Below are 19,849 nucleotides of genomic sequence, written 5' to 3'. Positions count from 1 at the left end.
CGTAGCCTTGTGTTGCTTCAATCTACTGTTCTTGCACCCCCTTAACGGAGCAATGGAAAGAAGAGGACAACACTTCCCTCAGAAGTGCTAGGGCTGTTATGCTGCAGCTTGGAATACCCTGTGTGAAATACATTTTTATCCTGGTAAAGGAAGTGGATCTAGAATGAAAAGAAAAAAAAAGTGGACAAAAGAGAGGATTGGACTTGTTTGTACTGATAACACACTGCCTGTATGGAATGAGCATTGTTTTATTCTGTAATCAAGGAATACTTTTTTTAAAAAAAAGTGTTAAAATTTGTCTGCCACAGCCTGGTATGCCTTCTGTTCCTCTGGGGCTTCCTAGACCTCATGTCCTTGGGAAGCAACATTGTGTTTGCAAAGAGAGGATTTTGGCTCTCTAAAAGGACAGGGGTGATGTGTTTTTCCTGTTTTAACACATGCACACAAACAATCTTTCACAGGCCTATGGCAATTATTTAAGTAAATATTGCTGAACAAGTTCCAGTCTTACACCAAAGATGACAATGGATGGTTCTTTGCCTGCTCATAGTGAAAAGCCACCGAAGCCCTGAATGTTTTGTTTTAAATCCATTTATTTTAAAATCCATTTCATTTTCCTCATTCTTCTTTCCTTCCTTTGTTTATTTTAGGAGTATCAACAACTTTACAAAGCGACACAAGCTGCAGTGTTTTGTTTTTTTGTTTTTGTTTTTGCATGAAACAAGAATAAACCTCAAACGACAACATTGAAAAAATATACAATATATATATATAATATCTGGGGAGTGGAGAGGGGTTGTAAGAGACCCCACTCTGAACCCTACAGTCGGCTCTTCTTCCAGTTTTCTTTTCTTTCCAAGCCCCTCCTTCCTCATCATAGTGTAAACTGTGCCACTGTCAGATGCAAGTGCTCTAATATATGTTTCTAGAGAGCCAAAGGGGGAGGTCAGTAATGTGGGGAATGTCCACAATGAGAATGACAGAAGAGGAAGTAACATGGAAGGCAGAAATGAGGGAGGAGAGCATGTCTACAAGGTAGGGGAAAGAGAAGATTAAAATAAGACACCCTCTCCTTCCAGTCACATAGTGTGGGGATCCACTGGAATGATTTTTTAAGGCTCCTAGTAGTGGTGAGAGCCATCTCTTTTGCCCAGGATGTGTCGGTCGTCCACATCGTTGCTGTCTAGAGAGTCAGGTGTCTCCGAGTCACTGCTGTCATCGTCTTCCTCCAGGCCTTGGCTAGCTCTGCCCTCGCTGCTTTCTGCTGCCCTCTCCTGGCAGCTCTGGTAGGACTGTGAAGACGAGACAGTGGGTGAGACAAAAGGCGTAGGAAGCCCCCAGCCCAGCCTGCTGTAATTGCTTCTCACCTCCATGGGGTTAACTATGATGGTGAGGGCTGAGTCATCCCAGAACATGTCACCATCCTTGCTGCTGGTGCCTGTGTGCCCTCCTGCAGCAGCCCTGTGGGCCTCTTGCCCTGCTTCCCGGCGGTGAAGCGAGTGGATACGCAGGATGCCCAGGATTACCATGAGTGCCAGGAAGCCCACACACACCACGATGATGATGGTGGCTGTGCTGGGGACCACTGCAGAGAGAAAAGGAGAAGTAGTCAGAATCTGTCACATAAACCTGGATTTTCAACCTAACTCACTCCTAACCTATGAAAACCAGGGTTGTTGAGCAGGGTTTGCATTCTTGGTTTAGGTGAGATGATGTCCTAAACTCTTCCACTGCCACCTGGACACAGGCAGTTTCAGCTTTCTGCCGCTGCATTCTCACTCAATGCCTGCACATTTTCCCAGATTGCTCTAACATCATGTCTCACTGTAGGAGCTGCATGACTTCAGTCCAGTTTTGAGGTAACCGGAATTTGTCTCATAGTAGTTCTTGGGATTAGCTTTAGGTGATTCTGTACAGCCAGGGACAACTTTTCCTGTCTGCAGTCGTCAGGGAGAGCTGGGGCAGGGAGGGCCAAAGGCAGACCTCGTGGGCTCTCCCAGCACATATGCTATCCCTGCAGTTCAGTTCCAGCTGCAGACTGCATCAGCCTTGAATTGGCTGCTGCAAGAAGAATCAAAGGCGTAGATAGCATCCACACTCCCAAAAGGAGGAGGCCAAAGATGACACAGGCTCTTCCATAACAGGCATTGAGCTTTCACAACCAGGAGGAATCAGTTAGGCTGCTTTCATGCTTGTGGCAGAGAGCTACCAGATCAAACCAACAAGTATGATTTCTGGTCTGGGTTTCAATCCTCCTTTCTCTCTGTTCTGTAGGCAAGAATTTTCCTCTTGGCCTCCTGTCTTCAAGGTCCTGTCTCTTGTATTTTTTGCCTTACTGATCACCATCTAGTTCTATCTACTCTGAGAGCAGTGCCAGTCTTGATTCTCTTCACTTTCACCCAGCCCTACATAGCACATTTGCAAGATGCACAAATGGAATAGTATCAGCTCATGGTTACCTTTTTAGTCCTTCTCAGGTGAAGGTCTCAACTTCTACACACACCAGAAAAGCAACACAAAAAAGGGGGAATAACTGACACACCAAGCTCTAAAACACAATTTGATCTAGACTTCAGTCCACTTGCTAATGAAGAGTGGGACACGACATTATACTTAAAATTCCTAGAACTTCCTGAAATGAAGTCTGTGCTATAGATTCTAGCAGGATATGATCCAATAGAATAGAACCAAAAGATAAAGAGTTACATACTAGAGTCACTATGGGTGCTTGCCAAACTGTGCCCAGATAGCTCTGGGGGTAAGTGATGGCCTTGGTGCATGAACAGCTGGGAACTCAGAATATGGTTAGGATGAGCAGCTCGGTTCATGTTGTGGAGGACATTCACCTACAAAAAAGACCAGAGGGAGGTACAATGAGACATAGCCCTGTGTTCACTGTGATCCCACCAACATAGCCATGCACTCTTGCACACCACTTCCTCTTTAAGCACACAGAATGCACACATTGATCCTGTACCTCAACAGTAAACTCATTGCTGGAGTAGCGCCCATTCATCTCAGTGCAGGACAGGTGAAATTTCCTTTCATAAAGAGCAGCACCATGGATGATGTGGTATGAGACCTGGCGTAGTATCTCCTCGTATACTGCAATGCTCTCCACCCCTGAGAAAAAGAAGAGGGAATTGCTGCGGGATGGGGAAGCTCTTGCTTCTATGTTACCTAGCGTAACACTCCCATAGAATCTAAGAACTATGGAGAAATCTTAGGCAATACGAAGTTCATGGAAGGGAGTAGTTTTGGAACCGGCTGCAAAGGATCTATTGAAATCCTTGCTTGCATTGCTAGAAGATGTCAAAGGGAATAAAATGCCTAGAGCAACAGTCCTGTCAAGTTCTGGAGAGGGCACAAGCATTGCACCAGTGCTGTTGACATCTGAGAACGTCAAACCTCAAGGGCAACAGGAGAAAGTCATGAGGAATGATGCAAGGCTGAGTAAGATCTCAGACACTGTGTGCTGCAGGAGAAGCCTTTCTCCAAGGAAATGGTCTGGGACTTCAAAAGCTAGCAATTCAGAAAACAGCTACTTCTCAGAGCCTTGCAAAATACATCAGAGCATCTCAGTGGGTTAAGTGCTTCTCCCAGTGCCCCATTAACAGTGGGTTAAGTGCTTCTCCCAGTGATGCTTTACAGGCAGTGAAAGAGGCATAAAAAGACAACTGTGGCCAAGGAAAAGACAAACCTGTGATGGTGAGGTAGGCAGAGGTGTTAACAAGCTCAAGGCCCCGCTGCTGCAAAGCTGCCCCATCCAGCAGCAGATATTCCCTCTCTGGATCCAGGTCATCTCCCACCAGTGAGATCTCACAGCCATCCAGGTTGTGCACAATCTCATCTGACATTCGTGTGTCTGTCACTGACAGGAAAGAAGAGACGACCAGAAAGGCAGACAGACGTGAATCAAGGCAGGAGTTATAATGGCACCCACTTACTTAGAAATGCCCACATCATAAATAATGACTTCTCTTTCTCTGCTTGCACTAATCTTGAGCAAAATCACTGTCCAATTATTTGTTGCAGGAGTCCCCCTTCTTCTAATGGTATTATTTATGCACATAATAATAAAATCCCTCTATTTTGAAACAACATACCATTATAGGATTGGTTCATGACAATACATCTTGGCTAGAAAAAGTGTGCTGATAATGCAAATTAGCAACAGCTATATCACACATTCCCAGACACTGAATGCTTTTGAAAACTTTCCTGTATCTCAAATTGCTGGTAACTCTGAGATTCTGTCTTACTCAAAATGGCAACCAACAACTATTTGCTTTCAGCAGGGCTAAAGCCTACCTGGCCTAAGTCAAGACACTTGTCATTGTATAAGCAAGGCAAAGCTGGCCCCAGGGAAGAGATCTACTAAGAACTAACTTAGGCAAAAAGGGAAGCACATCCAGAGCATCTGCAGGAAAGGTAGCCATATCTCTAGTAAAAAGAAAACTATGAGCAAAAAATCTGATTAGTAGAAGAGAGACAAGAGGTGAAAGTTCAGAGGAGGAATCGGTGTGCAATGGAGGGAAAATAGGAGACAAGGTATTACAGGGTGCGAGGAAACTAACTGGAGATTTTTTAGGAATAAGTGGTGCAGGAAGGGTCTGGAGGGCAAAGAAATGTGGGTAGCAGGAGAGATGAGAGTAGGAAGAGATTGAGGAAGTGCGTGAGTGGAGAGAAGAGGAATAAAATCCAATGCTAGATTCAGTAAGGGAAAATGTAGACAAAATGTGAAAGGGTTTAGGAAGCAGCAGCCATGAAAGGAGGAGGAGGGAGTGAGGAAAGGAACTGTGAAGATAAAAAAAGTACCAGGAGGAACAGAAAGGGATAAGAACTGATTACCCTACATATATTGCTTCTGTATTTGTAAGCTCTCTCCTGTTTTGGGCATCATGAGGGGCTGTATTTTCTGTTAAGAACAGCATCACTTGCTCATCTCTCTGATTTGTCTTATACCTCTCCCAGTATTCCACTCACCAGTATCATGCCAACTCTCATCCTTCTTGGCCTCCACCTGGTGAGAAATAGAGCAGGTGATCTGGAGGTTGGGGAACAGGGCAACCCCATCAGGAGCCTCGAAGTCTGACACAGGGTGAGCAAAGTGAGCATTGCCACTCAGCAGGATCTGGGGAGCATCAGGCTGTAGCACCACAACATAGCCTTCCACATCAGGAATGGAGACACAGGACTCTTCACTGAAACACCTGAAGGAGAAAAGGACAATGCAGGAGTTGGCCCTAGATTCTACCTACCCCATTGCCAAAGGGCATCTCCCGCCCATTACTGCCAGCGAAGGGATTATTTTTTTCCTGGTAGTCTTCCAAAAGCTTCCCTATAGCCTGCTGTGCAAGAGAGAGAGAGGTGCTGGGAATTATATCACTATATTTCAGGTGACTTGGTGACATGCACATACTGCAGAGAAAAATTAAAACCAGTCCACATGCCTGGAACATCATGAGTAAATGCAGAAGTTCTCCTACACCTGAATGAACCCCAGGCAAGAATCTAGATATTTTAATGCTTATTTTCTTGAAAAATTCCTAACTAGGCAGGGGCATCAATCATAAGTACAGTACAAGGTGTGGGAGCAAATTTTAGCCAAAAGAGAGGTTATCTTCCTACTGAGCTTAGTCAGAGGTGCTGCTTTGTCCACTCACTTGACAGTAGTGGTGAGCCTGAGCGGCCGGACTCCAGGAGTAGCAAAGCGCAGCGAGTTCAGGTAAGCCACGTGCTGGATTGCATGGTTGAAGGTTTCCACATCGTCACCCTCCAACGTGAGCAGGGACTGAGAGGGGTTCACATGAACCTACAGGTTGAAGAAAAGCGTGTAATACTGAATGGCAAAATCTAGGTTGAGAGAGATGCAAAGGAGAAAGTTAGGGATCTGTCTGTGGTGAGGGAGCAGGCAAAGTCCTAGGAAGTAAAGCAGGAAGGAGAGTGGAGGAGAGCCATGCAGGCTGCGGAGATGAGCATACCTTCATCCCTTTGCCCAGACTGTCGAAGTCACTGTAATCAAGGCCCTCACGGCAGGCATAGAGGCATTCAATAACCTCCCGGCTTTCCAAGCTGCCAGGCCGCACAGTGAAGCCAGCCAAGTAACCATGAAAGTAGTGGTGTATCGGCAGAGGATCTCCTGAGGGAACCATGGGAGGTGAGGGGTGTGAGAGACAAGGAGAGGAAGAGAGAGAAGACAAAAGCAACAATGAGGGTCATATAAACGTCAGGGCGGGGGGGGGGGGGAAGAGAGAGAAACATTGGAGTGGATAGAAGAGGGAAGAACAAGGACAACAAAGACAGGTTTGTTAAAGTTAGGAGACAGAGGGAAGAGCAAGAAAAACAGACTGACAGAAAGACTAGGGCAGTGAACAGTGGGTAGTGTAGAGAAGTTTCTGCCAAACCACTGAATACCATATGGAAACAATTTCTTCTCCCCTTCTCACTCTGGTTTCTGTGAGGCCTTTTTTAAAAAAATGATATGCTCTATAGACAGTTAGGGATGAGGTGACATCTCCTGATGTCTTAAAGATCTGTTGTGTTTTTCACAAACCAACTTCAATGACCAGGCATGAGGACTGTTTAATTCTCCACATGAAAAACAAACTCGGTCTCTCAGAACAGGCTGTAGTCCTCCCATTGGCCTTTTCATGCTTCACAGAGATCAAGATGTCAAGGATCAGTTTGTCAGATATTAGGGGGTTTCCTCCTGAGACGACGGGAGGTGGCAGGACTGGGACAGGGCAGGGAAGTTGTACAAGAAAGACAATGCAAGAAATGATAGTCATGCATGGTGAAGAGAAGAAGAGAGATACCTTATTTTTTGCCCTACCTTGTACAGTATCTGTGGGGCTCTCATTTCCTCTGATTTTCTCTTTGTTTTTCTCCTCTGCAAAATGAGAGCATTGAGACAAGCAATTAGGCCTTGGAAGAGGGTGGACTCAGGACCAAGCAAGCTTTGGTATCACATATTGCAAAAGAACAGCTCTGGAATCATGTGCCACACAGTGCACCCTTCAATCCTACAGACAGTACATCCTGAAAGAGAGATGGCATGGTCCCTCTCATGAAGGTGATGGTGAGACTATAAATGACTTGCTAATAAAAGAAAGCTTTTTTTTTTCCCTCCTTTAATAATGACACCTATTCTAGGAATAAAGTGTTTCTCATTTATCACTGATCCTAGCCATATTCCCAACAAAGCCACTTTTGTCACTCTTTAAAACTCAGATGGTCCCAGGAGAGTGTACCAATCTGATTAATATCCCTGACCATGCAGAAGCAGGACTACAAGAACGGTCTGACCTGCTGGAGTGATAGCACGAATTAACCAAAATCCTTTGGCTTTGTCCTGCTCCATTCTTTTAGGAGAACTGAAAGACTTTTGAAAGAAAGCCTTTCATCTCCACAGCACTGTTTTTAATCTGATAGTGCCCTGACTAGGCCCCCAACCTGGTCTCAGTGTTAGTGTTTCTTCCACCTCCTCCGGCTCTCCCTCTACGGGAAGAGCGTAAGCCAGAAAGTGGGCACTCACCGGTCCAGCAGGCTCCAATCATGAGGGAGGGTTCCTGCCGTGGAGGATGAATGAGGCCATTGTCATGGATGAGAGCAGGGTCGTAAGAGACCCCATCCACATACAGTGTGACAGTGGGGAACTCAAGGTTGAGAGCATAATGGTGCCACTCATCATCACAGACCTATAGCAGACAGCATAAGGAGGGATTAGCAAGAGCAAGAAGGAAAAAGAACAAGAAGAGAAGTCAAACACTTTTTCACCTGCTCCAGCTTCCAAAGGAACTTCACAGGTCTTGCACTCTCCAGCAATGGCCAATATTGGAAAGAAATTCGGCAGCCATGCACAGCCAGAGAGTAATGTGAGTAGCCATCCTCTGCAAGAAGGCAAGCACAGGGGGTCATATATCACTGCTTAAGGCAGTGCCACTAGCCAAAGCCCAGAAACATATGCTAGCCTGCACGATTGGCACTCATTACCATGCGCTCAAAGCAGGCTTGACTGTTCCCCAGAATTGTGACAGGAGCTGACAGGCTGGACAAGATACATTCCTAAGGATAGACCCGTTCCCAGGTCCCATTCTGGAATAAAGAGTTTTCCACCTACAAGGACAATCCCTTCTAATGAGTTAGAAGTGGGCAGAAGTGTCAGCTCTCAGGAAAAGTGTCTCACCATTCTGCACTGTACTGCAGATGACCGTCTCCTCTTCCCTCCTGCCTTTGCTAGGCACCACAGCATGTTTCATCCATACAGACAGGGTGAAGTGGTCACTTAGCCCCTCACGGGCATTCGGCCCATTCACCACAGGCACCTGGGCAGCCTGGCTGCCATTGAACCAGTAGATGAGGCTGCTGTCCTGGCTGTAGTGCACTGAGAGCCGCGCAGTCCAGTTTGCTGTTGGGCTAGGCACAGGCAACAGGTCAATTTCTCCTGGGGCAGCACCTATCAGGAAGGAAATAGTCAGGAATATCACAAGAGCAGACTGAGGAGCCTGGGAACTGGGGCACAGAAGGGTGCTGGAGGGCCCAATATAACTTCCTAGAGCGCAAGGGGAGGAGCTGCCTGTGGGCCACATGTGGAGCGAAACGGTGACTTTCCATGTGTGCTGACGAAAGTCCCACAGGGTCTGCCTATCAGGGCAGTGAACACAAATCTCCAACTTTCTAAATGCAGAGCATTGGGAATCCCTTAGTAATACAGGCAGGGTCCTCATTGCTCTCAGTGCATTAGGTGAGCTAGGTGTCTTCATGGCATTGCTGACCACAACAGATACAAGGATTGCACCTCAGCAGCTCTCCTGTGTGAGCTGTGGCAGTATTACTATGCCTCCCTCTAGGGAAAAGGGCAGGGTGTTTAGTCAGAACTGCTCTTGGCTCAGGAAAGAATCATTCACCACAGAGCTTGCGTAGTGATTTCTCAGAGTAGTTATCCCGGTCACAGCCCTTAGCCACATGGTTTGTCTGCAGCTCCACCGTGGCCTGGATATTCCACAGGGGCTCATCGCAGGTCTCCAGGTGAATGCTTGGAAAGAGGGCAAGGCTGCCTGCACCCGGTGTGTACTCAATCCTCTTGTTCCAGCCTAGCAAAGGAGAGTGAGAGGAAAAAAAAGGAGTTAGGTCCTGACAAGGATTCAAGGTCAGAGCATTTTGGTTCACACAAATGACATCTAGAATTGAGCCAAAACCAGAGATTTTTGTCCCTTTCTGCATTGAAAAATCAACCCATTCAACCTTATATGGCTAGAATCACTTATATGGCAAAGGGACCCCTGAAGCAGAGTCCAAATTCTCATCTTCTACAGCTAGCCCCTTCAACTTTAACCCCTCTTCTCTTATCAGGCAAAGTTGATTTATCTGCTGATTAACCCTTATTTCTATTGACTTGGCTGAATCTACAGACACATAAAACAACTGGAATAGCCTAGATTCTCAAGACGAGCAGAGCAAAGAAATCAATCTGTACTGAATACAGTCTATGGGCCTTACCAAGTGCACAGTAGTTCCGTGTAATACAAGGAAACATTTCCCCATGTTAGAATTGCCTACCAGAATTGCCTTCTGGTAGTTTTGCAGTACAGTGACCTTAGATGGGATGGATGGGTGGGTGGGTGGGTGCCAGAATTTAGCCGTGCACATGAGGTTATATATGTTTATATAAAAATCCCCATTCAGTAGGACTAAGTAGTTCAGTAGATTTGAAGAGAAGACATGACTTATGTGAAGGTTTCATACCCTGCCAGCTGGGCTTGCAGGTGGGTTTCACTTGTATTTCCACTTCAGCATCATCAGAAGCCCGCTTCTTTCCACAGTCATAGGCCGTTACTGTGAATTTGTAGAGACGTTCTCCACTGTACTGCAGCTTCTCAGTGTTCTCAATGTTCCCTGGTTAACAAAAAAAAGAGAGGTCAAAGAGAAGAAAGACAGCCTCCTCAAAGATGTTCCTTCTAGAAACCACTCTTACATTTGGTCAACTACAAAAACAGCCAAAAGGACTGTCTCTGTAACATGCTACAGCATCTCATGAAATGGCTGCTGCCCCTCTGCAAAAGGATAGAATAGGAATAGAAGGATAAGAATGCTAGAGGAATCACAGTTCATGCAGCACACATCTGCCAACAAGAGGGACTGGCAGAGAGAGAATGAGGCAGAAAGGGAGTGTGACATGGTCATGGTCAGCCCAGATTCTTACCATCGTTATCAATCAGAAAGGGAATGTTAGGGGTCAAGATCTCATAGTAGCAGATCTGGCTATACTGTGGTGAGCAGTCTCCATCAATGGCCTCCACACGCAAGATGCGATCATACAGCTTTCCCTCAGTCACCGCCACACGATACAACTTTTCCACAAAGACAGGAGCAAACTCATTCACATCATTTACTCGAACATGCACAGTGGCCCTGGTGCAGAGAAACACAAGCAAGAATTAATCGGCTGATGAGGAATGAAACACCACCTAAAATTCCTTGCAGATCAGTGCAAGAGGAAAGGGAGAAGTGCAGTAGTTCCAGTTCCAACCATCAGAGGCAAGGAAAGGAAAAGGACCTGGGTTTCAGCACAGCAGTGTCAGCCCACAGGAGTTTGGGGAAAGGTTTCCAATCCCAAAGAAAGAGAAAAAAAAGACTGAAAATAAAATCTGGACCTCCTGCACATGCAGCAACATATGACAATATCCTCAGGCACAACTGTGAAACACTCCTCATTTCTAGTGTATACACTCATATGGCTCACAGAGTCAGCGAGGGGACCATCATATTTCTCTCTGAGTACTATTAACCATTATCAAAGCTGGAGAAAAATCTTTTTGGCTACAGGAGCAGCTCCCACAGCATTTTTCAACTCTACTTCTGCAACAGACTGTAATTTGTAATATGCAGGAAGCACCACACGGACTTACTTGTGTGATTTTTTGGTATTGGCCCCATCAGGTCCCTCTCCACAGTCATAAGCCTGGATGGTGAATGTGTGTTCCTTGTGTGCTTCACAATCCACTGGTTCCTTAGCCCGGATCAGCCCCTCACCAGTAGCTTTGTCCAAGATCACAGCTTCAAAGGGCACCCCTGCTCCATGAATCCGGAAGCCACAGATTTCACCTGGTACCCAGAGAAAGAGGAAGGGGAGAAAGGAAAGGCTTGAGGAGAGCAGTGATTTTCCACTCCTTGTGACATTTTCCCTGTTCTCCTTTCACTGAGCATGTGTATCCTTGCAGTATGGTGCCTCGCTTCCCTCTCCTATAGTTTCTTCATAATTGACAGTCTCCTTTCCCCCTCACTATCACCTGTCTTTCTGGTACAATTGCTTGTTCCCTAGGAGTTCCTTCTACCACCTATTGCAGGCATTTACGGTATAGATTGCCCTCTACTGGAGGCTATTCCCACGGCAAGAAGACAACCAGCATCAGCAAAGACTAGAGATTACAAGGCTGTATTAAGGTTATATAGGCACAGCACTGGGGGACCACATTGCAATCACTATTTCTCCCCCCTTACCTCACTAGTGAGGCCAGATAGGCCATTTTTCGCAGACTGGAAGCTAAAGCATATAAATCCATGATGTCTCACCCACCCTTATACAGAATGTGCCCAGTCCTTCAGGGAATCACAAATAGGGTCATCCAAATCCTAAAGTGCAGTTCTCAGGCACAACCTTTCCTCTCCAGAGGCTGAGAAAGCAAGAAGCAGTTCCAGGTACAGCCTAAGCAAGCACCGGGGTTAAAAGAAATCTCAAAAAAAAAGCATTGTCTGGATTTTCAGAGATTTGTGCCTGCTGTGAGGGTTGCGGACTTGCAACCAAATTGTGCCCTACCAGGTTTCTTCACTGCTCACAGAAACAGGACTGTGCACATGATCTTTGTAAATAGCAGAACTGCGTCAAAAAGTAGCTGGCTCTACCCTCGTTTCTCTCCCAGACGGAAACAACTCACAGGATCCTGAATCAACGTGTATTCAAAATTGTTTTTAGACTTCTCTGGGGACCTCCTCCAGAATAAGGTCTGGAGGTGGTCATTTCCTGAACAGATTTAGAATCTGGCACAAGGATGTATTTGACCTTGTTTCTGTCTGTTTGGAGGTCTCCACCTGTCTCCCACCCTTCCCAGAGCTGTTACCCTCCTACCTGCATAGCGCAGTGGTGCATCCTTGTCCAGTGCAAACAGTGGTGGATTGAGCAGGACCGTGTTATCATTCTCCATGACGATGCCCTGATACTCGGCTTCAATCCAGGGCTTGTGCTTATTTGCTGAGATAGATTTGGGGGAAGGGATAGAGCACAGGGATGCGTTAACCACAAATGACAGGCTTAGCAGAGAAGGAGCAGGACGTCATCCGCTGGCAGGTGACAATCACCCCTCCCCACCTTCTTCTCTGACAATAAAGAGGGCTAAAAATACGTTGGGAGAAGGAGTTATCTTTCTTCCGTTCTACCTTACCTCGCACTTGGGAGACCTCATCAGAAATACTGTGTTCCTTCTGGCCTCCTCACTACTATCTAGTTAGACATCTGTGGAAAAGCATTTAGGGGGCCAGGAAGACTGAAGAGATTAGAGGGAAGAAAAAAAAAAAAAGAGGCAAAAAGGCAAAAGTAGCTTGGTTCTGAGGCCAGACTCCAAATGCTAAACCCTTTGGATCATAATTAAAGGATCCACGACACGTCTTCCCTTGGGTTGTCCTCAGGGCACAATCTTGTATGCAGCCTCCTGTCTCCCATCCTCTAGGCTAAAGTGCAGGATCTGCAAATGCAAACCCTGGCCCACTCTCAGCCAGGCTTCCTATGCATATAACAATCCAGTTTCAGCATCCCTTGCTCCTTAGTTCCTTGCTCCTTCCTTCTTCACTCCATGGAGAGCACCATATTCCCTTGGCCCCTCCTTGCTTATTCCGTTGACTGGAGCCCAGCCAGGTTTGGCACTGAGGCAGCAACCAGCAGGAGGCTCCAAAAAAATGTCACAGGCCAGAAATAGCAAATTAATCTTTATCACATAGGCTCCAGGAAAGGGAGAAATAGATGGGTGGGGGGAAGGGAGGAAAGAGAGAAGAAAAAACATTACAAATTAACCCCTCCCCCATGCCCACTCCCTGCCAAATGGGCCTCAGAGATTATAGTACATGGCCTAGTTACAACCCTCATTCCCAGATAATCCCCCCCTCTCCCACCCCGTGGAGACCAAGATTTATTACAACCAGTCAATTCTTTGAGCACAGCATGGCTCAGAGTAGGTGGAGAGTAAAATACACAGCCTTTCCCCTCAAGGGCACTACTTCCAATATGTGAATCCATTCTCTGCAGCCAAGTACCCTAGAGCACCACACTGATGGAGTTAAGTATTGACTCAAAGGGGACGACATCCATTACGAACTCAGCCACGGTCACTTTGCACACCACGACCAAGGGACACGGCTGCAGCAGGGCGGTGGGTCAGCAGGCAGGACCATGGGTCAGAGTGGGGATGCACCAGCAGGGCAGAGCTAGCAACCACAGCTTGGCACATCAGTGAAGGCTGCACGTTTGGGTTTCTCTCTCGTCATAGTGATCAAGATTATAAAGCACTGCGTAGGAAACCCAGAGAAACATCCATCCTGCTCAGCATGCAGGCTGAATTCTTCCTGTGTGCAAATGCCCACGTTTCCCCGCACTCCTCCGCTGCCCCCGCTGGCTTCCTAGCCGTGACGGCTCCAGTTCGTGCACCGCACCACTGAGGTGGATGCATAGCTACAAATGCCAAAAATGCCCTGTTGCTGGGGCAACAAGCGGGTAGTAGAAGGATAAAGCCTTTGCTGCATCCACCTGCAACTTGGGAATCACCAGCCTGTTTTTTTAGGAAGCAAGTTTCTGGGGATTAGAAAAACAGGCTCCTAGCACCTGACTAAAACCATTTGCCAAAGGCAGTCAGATGTTTCATAGAGTGTAAATTCACAAAGAATAGAGAAAAAAAAGCGGGGCATTAAGGGCATCGCCTTGCAACTGGCCCACGCAGCACTGGAGTGATACAAATAAATACCCCTGCCAACACACAAGGCTCTGTGTTGCACCCGCTGTCTGTGGCCAGACCTAGCCCTGCCTCTGCTGAAGCACAGAAAGCACCTTAAAACATCACATCCCCTGATGACCCTTGAGTGCCTTGCACGTACTGAGGGTCCCCCACTCTGTCTGGTTGCTTCACTGACTCCCCTGGCATGGGCTTCTTGTGTCCGTGCCCGCAGCCACTCCACTAGAAACCTGCATCTTTCTCCATCACTTGATGGAGAAACATCGCGGAACATCTGCATTGAGAATGTTAGAGCAGCAGCATTAGGGTGATTTTTTATTATTATTTAGCAAATAAAATACAGTTTTATGTAAGCACCTTGCATAGTTAGCACACAACTGTATGATAATTCCTATAGGCAGATTCCAGCTGCATTGAACTGAGCTGGAAAGATGGATGTAGGGAACGGGTTTCAGAGAACTGGAGGGCTCTGTGGAGAGGCAATACACTCTCTATGAGCATAATAACGAGGGGACGGGAGGAAGAGCTAAACCCAAGGAGCAAGAACTGAAACAAAAGCAAAACAAGTGGTTGGAAAAAAAGAAGAAGAAGAAAAAGAAGAAGAAAGGAAAAGGAGAAGGGAACACCGGCAGCAAAGACTTTAGAAAAAGAGTGGAAAGAGATGGAGCGAATAGCTGAAGAGAGAGAAGCGATGAGATGCTGGGATGAGAGCGCCCGAGACGGCAGCGCACGCCCGAGGTGCGGGAGCCGGCGGGGACAGAAACGTGAGAGCCGCAGGCGGGCGGGCGAGGGGCGGCGCGGCGCTGCGCTGCTGCTGCCCACGGAGGCACCGCCGCGGAGGGCGCTCCCGGCCCGGCGCCGCAGCCCCTGCCCGACGGGCACCGCGCCCGGGGCCGCCGCTCACCTTTGTTGCAGGAGCCGCCGGGCGGCAGCGCGCAGAGGCAGAGGAGCGGCAGCAGGAGGGCGGCGCGGGGCCCGCGGCTGCCCATGGCGGCACCGGCCCCGGCCCACGCCCCGGCGGCGGCTGCGGCGTCGCGCGCGGGCACGGAACGGCGCCTCGGCCGGCAGCCCCACGCCCCGGCGCCGCCCCGCCACTGCAGCATGACGTCACGGCGCGGCGGTGATGGACGGGGGCCGGCAGCCAATGCGCGGCGCCCGCCGGGCAGGTGCTGCAGGGGGCGGGCCGCGGGGGCGCCGCGGTGTGTCCCCGCCGCCGCCCGCCGCGGGGTGCCCCACGGGCCGGGGTCGCTCTCCGCCGCTCCCGGATGCGGAGCGCCCGGCCGCGCCGCGCGGGGTCTGCGCGGCCCCTGCAGAGCCGCCGCCCGCGCGCGGCGGGGGCAGGGCGGAGCTGCCGACCCGCCCCAGCGCCTCCTCGACGCCTTAGACGGGCTTGGCCGCGCGCAGCGAGGCTCGGGGCACTGCTCCGAGGAAGCTCGCAGCCACCGGCGTTCCGGCGCGGGGCGCCCGCGGGGCTTCGCTGCTCGGCAGCCGGCAGCTTAACAAAGGCAGCCGCCGAGGAGGACGAGGAAGCCCCCGCTGCCCTCCCGCCCTCGCGAGCCGGCGCGGGGACAGCGGCCGTGCCGGCGCGGGGACTCTTACCGCGGCGAGGAGCCCGCGCGGGGCTGCCCGCGCCCCGCCGCGCCGCGAAGCGCTCCGCTCCCCGCGCCCTGCCCGAGCAGCGCCGCCCGCCCCATCCGCTGCGCCGCGCCTGGCCGGGCCCTCTCCCCGGGGATGCCGCCCAACCTCACCGGCTATTACCGCTTCGTCTCCCAGGAGAACATGGACAATTACCTGCGGGCTTTAGGTAACTCCACTCTTCTCCTCTCGCGCCTTCCTCCCCTTTTCCTCTCTCCATCTCCAAACATGCCAGCCTGAAGAATAAGGCAAGAGGAGGAAAAGATTTGGGTGCTCTCTGATCCTTCTGTCTGTGACTCTCAACTTTTATTCCTGTCATAGCCCCACGAGGTGGCAAGGGAAAGGGGGATAGCATGGCCTCGTATCATGTGTTGTCAGGGATGTCAGCTCCCCAGCTGATAAGGGGTGCAGGAGCTCTGCAAGAAGCACACAGGTAGCCCACAGGCCTTGCCCCTACACTCTCATTCTGCAGATATCAATGTGGTCCTGCGGAAACTGGTTTGCCTCCTGAAGCCCGATAAAGAGATCATCCACACAGGAGATCACATGATCATCCGTACAATCACGTCCCTGCGGGACTATGTGATGGATTTTGACGTGGGAGTCCAGTTTGAAGAAGATCTGGGACCTGTAGATGGACGCAAGTGCCAGGTGAGAAGCTCAAGCAGGGTGGTGTGTCAGTGGATTGACTGGATTAGAAATTTAGGGACTTGCCCAGATTCTGATGCATGAGCCACCAGAAAGCCCAGCTCAGAGCTGGCCTTATTCAGGAGGTCCAGGAGGAAGTGATTCAATGAGCAAATACCCCACAGCAGAGGGATACAAACCAGAGTGCTAGAAAAACAGCACTTTGGGAACACAGGGGATACTGTCCTCTGTAGCAAAGCTCTGTAAATCTAGAAGCTCAAGAGTGCTTACCAGTGTTCAGTTGCAGAGCCATGGGGTCATTCACCCACCACAAAGAGTCCCTAGGAGCCACAAAAGAAATGCCTGATCAAGGGCTGCATTTTAATATGTGTCTGAAAGGAACAGTGAATGTCAGCTCTGAAAATCAGTATTGCTAGGATTTTCTTTTCCTGGGCCTATGTCTCCCCCCTCTTCTTTTTCAGACAACTGTCTCCTGGGAAGGTGATCAGCTGGTGTGTGAGCAGCTAGGAGAGAAGAGGAACAGAGGCTGGAGGCACTGGCTGGAGGGGGACCAGCTGCATCTGGTGAGGAGGGGTCTGGTGCAGCATGCTAAATCCCAGAGAATGGGGGGAGACACCCTGTGGGAGCTGGGAATGAGCCTGTGCAGCTTCCCTTCAGCTTCTCTGAGGTGCCTGCCCCAGCTGCTCAGGGGCAATGGCCACTTTACACAAACATCCGCCTCTCCAACTTAAAAGTTAACTCAGCTCAGTGGATCTGATGTCCTTTTCCCACTGTGCAGTACGGTCAGCTGGGGCTCTGTGAGGGGAGGCTCAGCAGGAGCCGCAAGGGCAGGCAACTGCAGTGAGCAAACACAGCTTCGCCTTGGAGCACAGCAGCCTGGGGCCAAGAGGGGACAAAGGCAGGGACAAGAGACAGGCAGGATCCAGCCTAAACTCTGCTTTCATCCCTGCCTGTACCCCAGCGCATGACAGCTGAGGACGAGGTTTGTGTGCAGGTCTTTCAGAAAGTGAAGTGATGGCTTCCCCAGGCCCGGCCCCACCATCAGCAGGAACAACCCAAGCTGGATCTTCGCTTTCAAGAACAAACTCCCTGTGGATTAAAAAACAAGCAAGATGCGAATGGGCTGAGACCCCTGTAGCACTGTGTTTTTTCTTTCCGCCTCGCGTTTCGCTCGGCTGGCAGCAGCCCGGCCTGCCGCGGGAAGGCAGCCAGGGGAGGCCGCCGTTGCTGGGCGGCAGCAGGCAGTGCTGGCCGAGGGCCTTGGGACCTCCCCCGGGCAGGGGAGGGGAAGCGAGGAGGTCTTGGTGGGGCCAGGCTCTGAGCAGGGCGGGGAGACAGGCAGCAAGGGTGGGCCTAGGCGGGAGGAAGATGCGGCTTGGGTTGCGCTGGGGCTCCTTTCACAATAAGAGCTGGTCAGGAGCTGAGCGAGCCTGGCGTTGCTCCCTGAGCTCCTGCCCTCACCTCTGGCTGCTCTGTGGAGTGGCCTCCAGGGTCCCCTAATGAAACGTCTTCCCTGAAGCGCAGCTCTTGAGCTCCCCCTGAAAAGCAGAACTTGCCAGCCCAAGTCAGCAAGAATGGCTGAGATTGCCCTTCAGCCATGTATACAAACCACCAACTCTTGTTTCATGTTTTTCTGAAGATCCTGGCCTTGTGCAGGGTGGTTAGAAACAAGAAATGCTCCCCAAAGTTAAGGATTTTCATGTAATTGTGTGAAACCTGAGGATTGAGGCTACATGTTCATTGAACTCATGAGCATGTCCTGAAGGTGAGGAAGGCTCAGGCGGTCATCTTACCACTAGTACAAGAAACCAAGACTGGTGCCTTTGTTCCCAGCACATCTAGCTTTTCTTGTGCTATCTCCCCATGACTGTCAGAGCTCCCCTGGCTCGCAGTTGCTCTCTACAATCAGAGACCAAGGAACAGACCTAAAGGAGTTATTTTGGGGGTTTTGTTTTGTTTTCTCCTGAAAAGAGGCACCAGTGCCAAAGACAGAGTATTCTTCCACGATGACATCCAAAGGGATGTTGACAAGCCTGTGGAGAGTTGTTTCTGAAGGAAACTTGGGCTTGTCTCCCCAACGAATTTTGAAGAGTTGGCTACTCAGAAATATGCAGCTACCAACATCACAAAAAGTCAAAAGCTAGACAGATATTGAAAATATGAGCCCCTGTTAGAGCTGAGAAAATATATTCTTCCTCCAGAAGCTATCTAGAAAATGATATTCTCCAAAGAGCTTCTTTTCAGGCAGAGGAGAAAATGAGAGTCATGAAAAGCGCTTCAGAAGACATGAAAAGCAAAGGATAGGAGAACTGCAGCTGTACCTGCAAGTATTGATTTCATGCTCCTGAAGGCTGTCTCTGAAGACAGCACAGGTTGCAACACCCTGTTCATATTGACAGGTGCCGCTGTGTGCAACACAATCAAGGTCCATGAAGAATCATAGGCAGGTCAGCTAGCATCTGTCTCACACCTCATTTATCTGCTCCATAGATATCTCCATGACCCTGTCCATCATCAGGACCCTCTACCTTACCCTTATAATACTAAGAGCCAGAGCTTTGACAGATATTAGTCAAAACCTAGTTAAGCTGCTATCCTCCTGTCAGTCATCTGTACAATGAGAGGCCTTCTGAGCTGCTTCTAATCACCAACATCAAGCTCCCTTCACCATGTCCAAACTGGTATCCTCCGAACTGTGCAAACAACAACTTAATCAACTAATTTCAAAGTGTGAAACATATCGTACCAGGATCTTGTAAAAACTTTTTTTTTTTTTTTTTGGTTTGATTATCGATGGACATTGCCTTTAACCATGCCAGAGTTTAATCATCCACATAATTGTCATGGAAGCCTGTGAGATGATATAGAGTGATTTGTTTCTGAGAGGTTGACAACCATTATATCCATGACAGCATCTTGCATTCAGGAAGCAATCCAGGTATGCTAGAACCATAAACAGGAAAACAGATAGAAAACATATCCACTTGAAGTGGCCCATAGTCATAGTAATCGTAAAGGACAGTATTCCAATGCTTTCCAGAGTTTCAGTAGTAACTACCATTGCTAGTAACTTTTTTTTTTCTTCTCTAGCAGTGCTTTAGATATAATGCTTGGTCCATGCCAAAGCCAAATGGTGACTGTACATCTACACTGTATCATTTAGATAAAATGATATAGTGACCTATGGGAGATGAGGATGATAGGGGAAGACTGGGGATGAGGTCTGATATTCAGAGTATGCTCTTTGCTCTTTCCCCTCACAGAATGGCTAGTGCTGTGAAACTATATTCCTTCAAGGGTATTCCCTCTTCTCTGCCCTGGGATTTACAAGTCACAGAAACAGACTGCCAAGGTGTTTTTGCTGCTAGGGGAAAGTCGTCCTATTATAGTCCTGAGCCTTCTTTTGGAGCAGGTTTCCAAGGAAGTCCCTGTCTTTCTCCACAGCAGCATAAGCTGCAGGAGTGGCATGTTTCATCGGGAAAAGTGATAAGCGACTGGATGGCACAAGCCTGTCTGTGTGAAGCTCAGGCCTTGAGAGTAGTGGTGGAGTGTCCCAGAAAGTCAGTGAA

General features: G+C 49.1%; 2 protein-coding genes across 2 annotated transcripts; one reads left to right on the top strand and one right to left on the bottom strand.

Moving 5' to 3' along the window:
* Positions 1–575: 575 nt before the first annotated feature.
* On the bottom strand, positions 576–15,032 carry CLSTN3 (calsyntenin 3). The gene is made up of 18 exons (XM_088520804.1): positions 14,902–15,032; positions 12,128–12,250; positions 10,911–11,106; positions 10,205–10,413; positions 9,748–9,897; positions 8,910–9,095; positions 8,189–8,458; positions 7,780–7,892; positions 7,538–7,700; positions 6,836–6,892; positions 5,985–6,142; positions 5,667–5,815; positions 4,987–5,213; positions 3,701–3,871; positions 2,978–3,123; positions 2,711–2,846; positions 1,368–1,585; positions 576–1,292 (listed from the first exon to the last, which is right to left on the bottom strand). The coding sequence occupies exons 1-18, from the start codon at positions 14,984–14,986 to the stop codon at positions 1,122–1,124; spliced, it is 2,928 nt and encodes a 975-aa protein (XP_088376930.1). The 5' UTR covers positions 14,987–15,032; the 3' UTR covers positions 576–1,121.
* A 668-nt stretch (positions 15,033–15,700) lies between these two features.
* RBP5 (retinol binding protein 5) lies at positions 15,701–17,399 on the top strand. Its single transcript, XM_010212354.2, has 4 exons — positions 15,701–15,801; positions 16,105–16,283; positions 16,742–16,843; positions 17,242–17,399. Exons 1-4 carry the CDS (start codon positions 15,729–15,731, stop codon positions 17,293–17,295), a joined length of 408 nt encoding a protein of 135 aa, XP_010210656.1. The 5' UTR covers positions 15,701–15,728; the 3' UTR covers positions 17,296–17,399.
* The last annotated feature ends 2,450 nt before the right edge of the window (positions 17,400–19,849 follow it).

Source organism: Tinamus guttatus, unplaced genomic scaffold (assembly GCF_059628265.1).
Source record: "Tinamus guttatus ecotype Peru unplaced genomic scaffold, ASM5962826v1 Tinamus_guttatus_pri_ptg000098l, whole genome shotgun sequence".
Classification (NCBI taxonomy): domain Eukaryota; kingdom Metazoa; phylum Chordata; class Aves; order Tinamiformes; family Tinamidae; genus Tinamus; species Tinamus guttatus.
Note: the sequence above shows the minus strand (reverse complement) of the source record. Positions and strands in the feature narration are given on the sequence as shown.

Bases quoted from the DNA above. Each gene is read 5' to 3' on its own strand.
- RBP5 (XM_010212354.2), top strand. From the start codon at position 15,729: ATGCCGCCCAACCTCACCGGCTATTACCGCTTCGTCTCCCAGGAGAAC. The intron at 15,802-16,104 runs GTAACTCCACTC...CTCATTCTGCAG, and splicing joins CAATTACCTGCGGGCTTTAG to ATATCAATGTGGTCCTGCGG. The intron at 16,284-16,741 runs GTGAGAAGCTCA...CTTCTTTTTCAG, and splicing joins TAGATGGACGCAAGTGCCAG to ACAACTGTCTCCTGGGAAGG.
- CLSTN3 (XM_088520804.1), bottom strand. From the start codon at position 14,986: ATGGGCAGCCGCGGGCCCCGCGCCGCCCTCCTGCTGCCGCTCCTCTGC. The intron at 6,143-6,835 runs GTAGGGCAAAAA...TGGTTCCCTCAG, and splicing joins CCCCACAGATACTGTACAAG to GAGATCCTCTGCCGATACAC. The intron at 3,872-4,986 runs GTGAGTGGAATA...CTTTCCTGTCAG, and splicing joins TGAGAGTTGGCATGATACTG to TGACAGACACACGAATGTCA.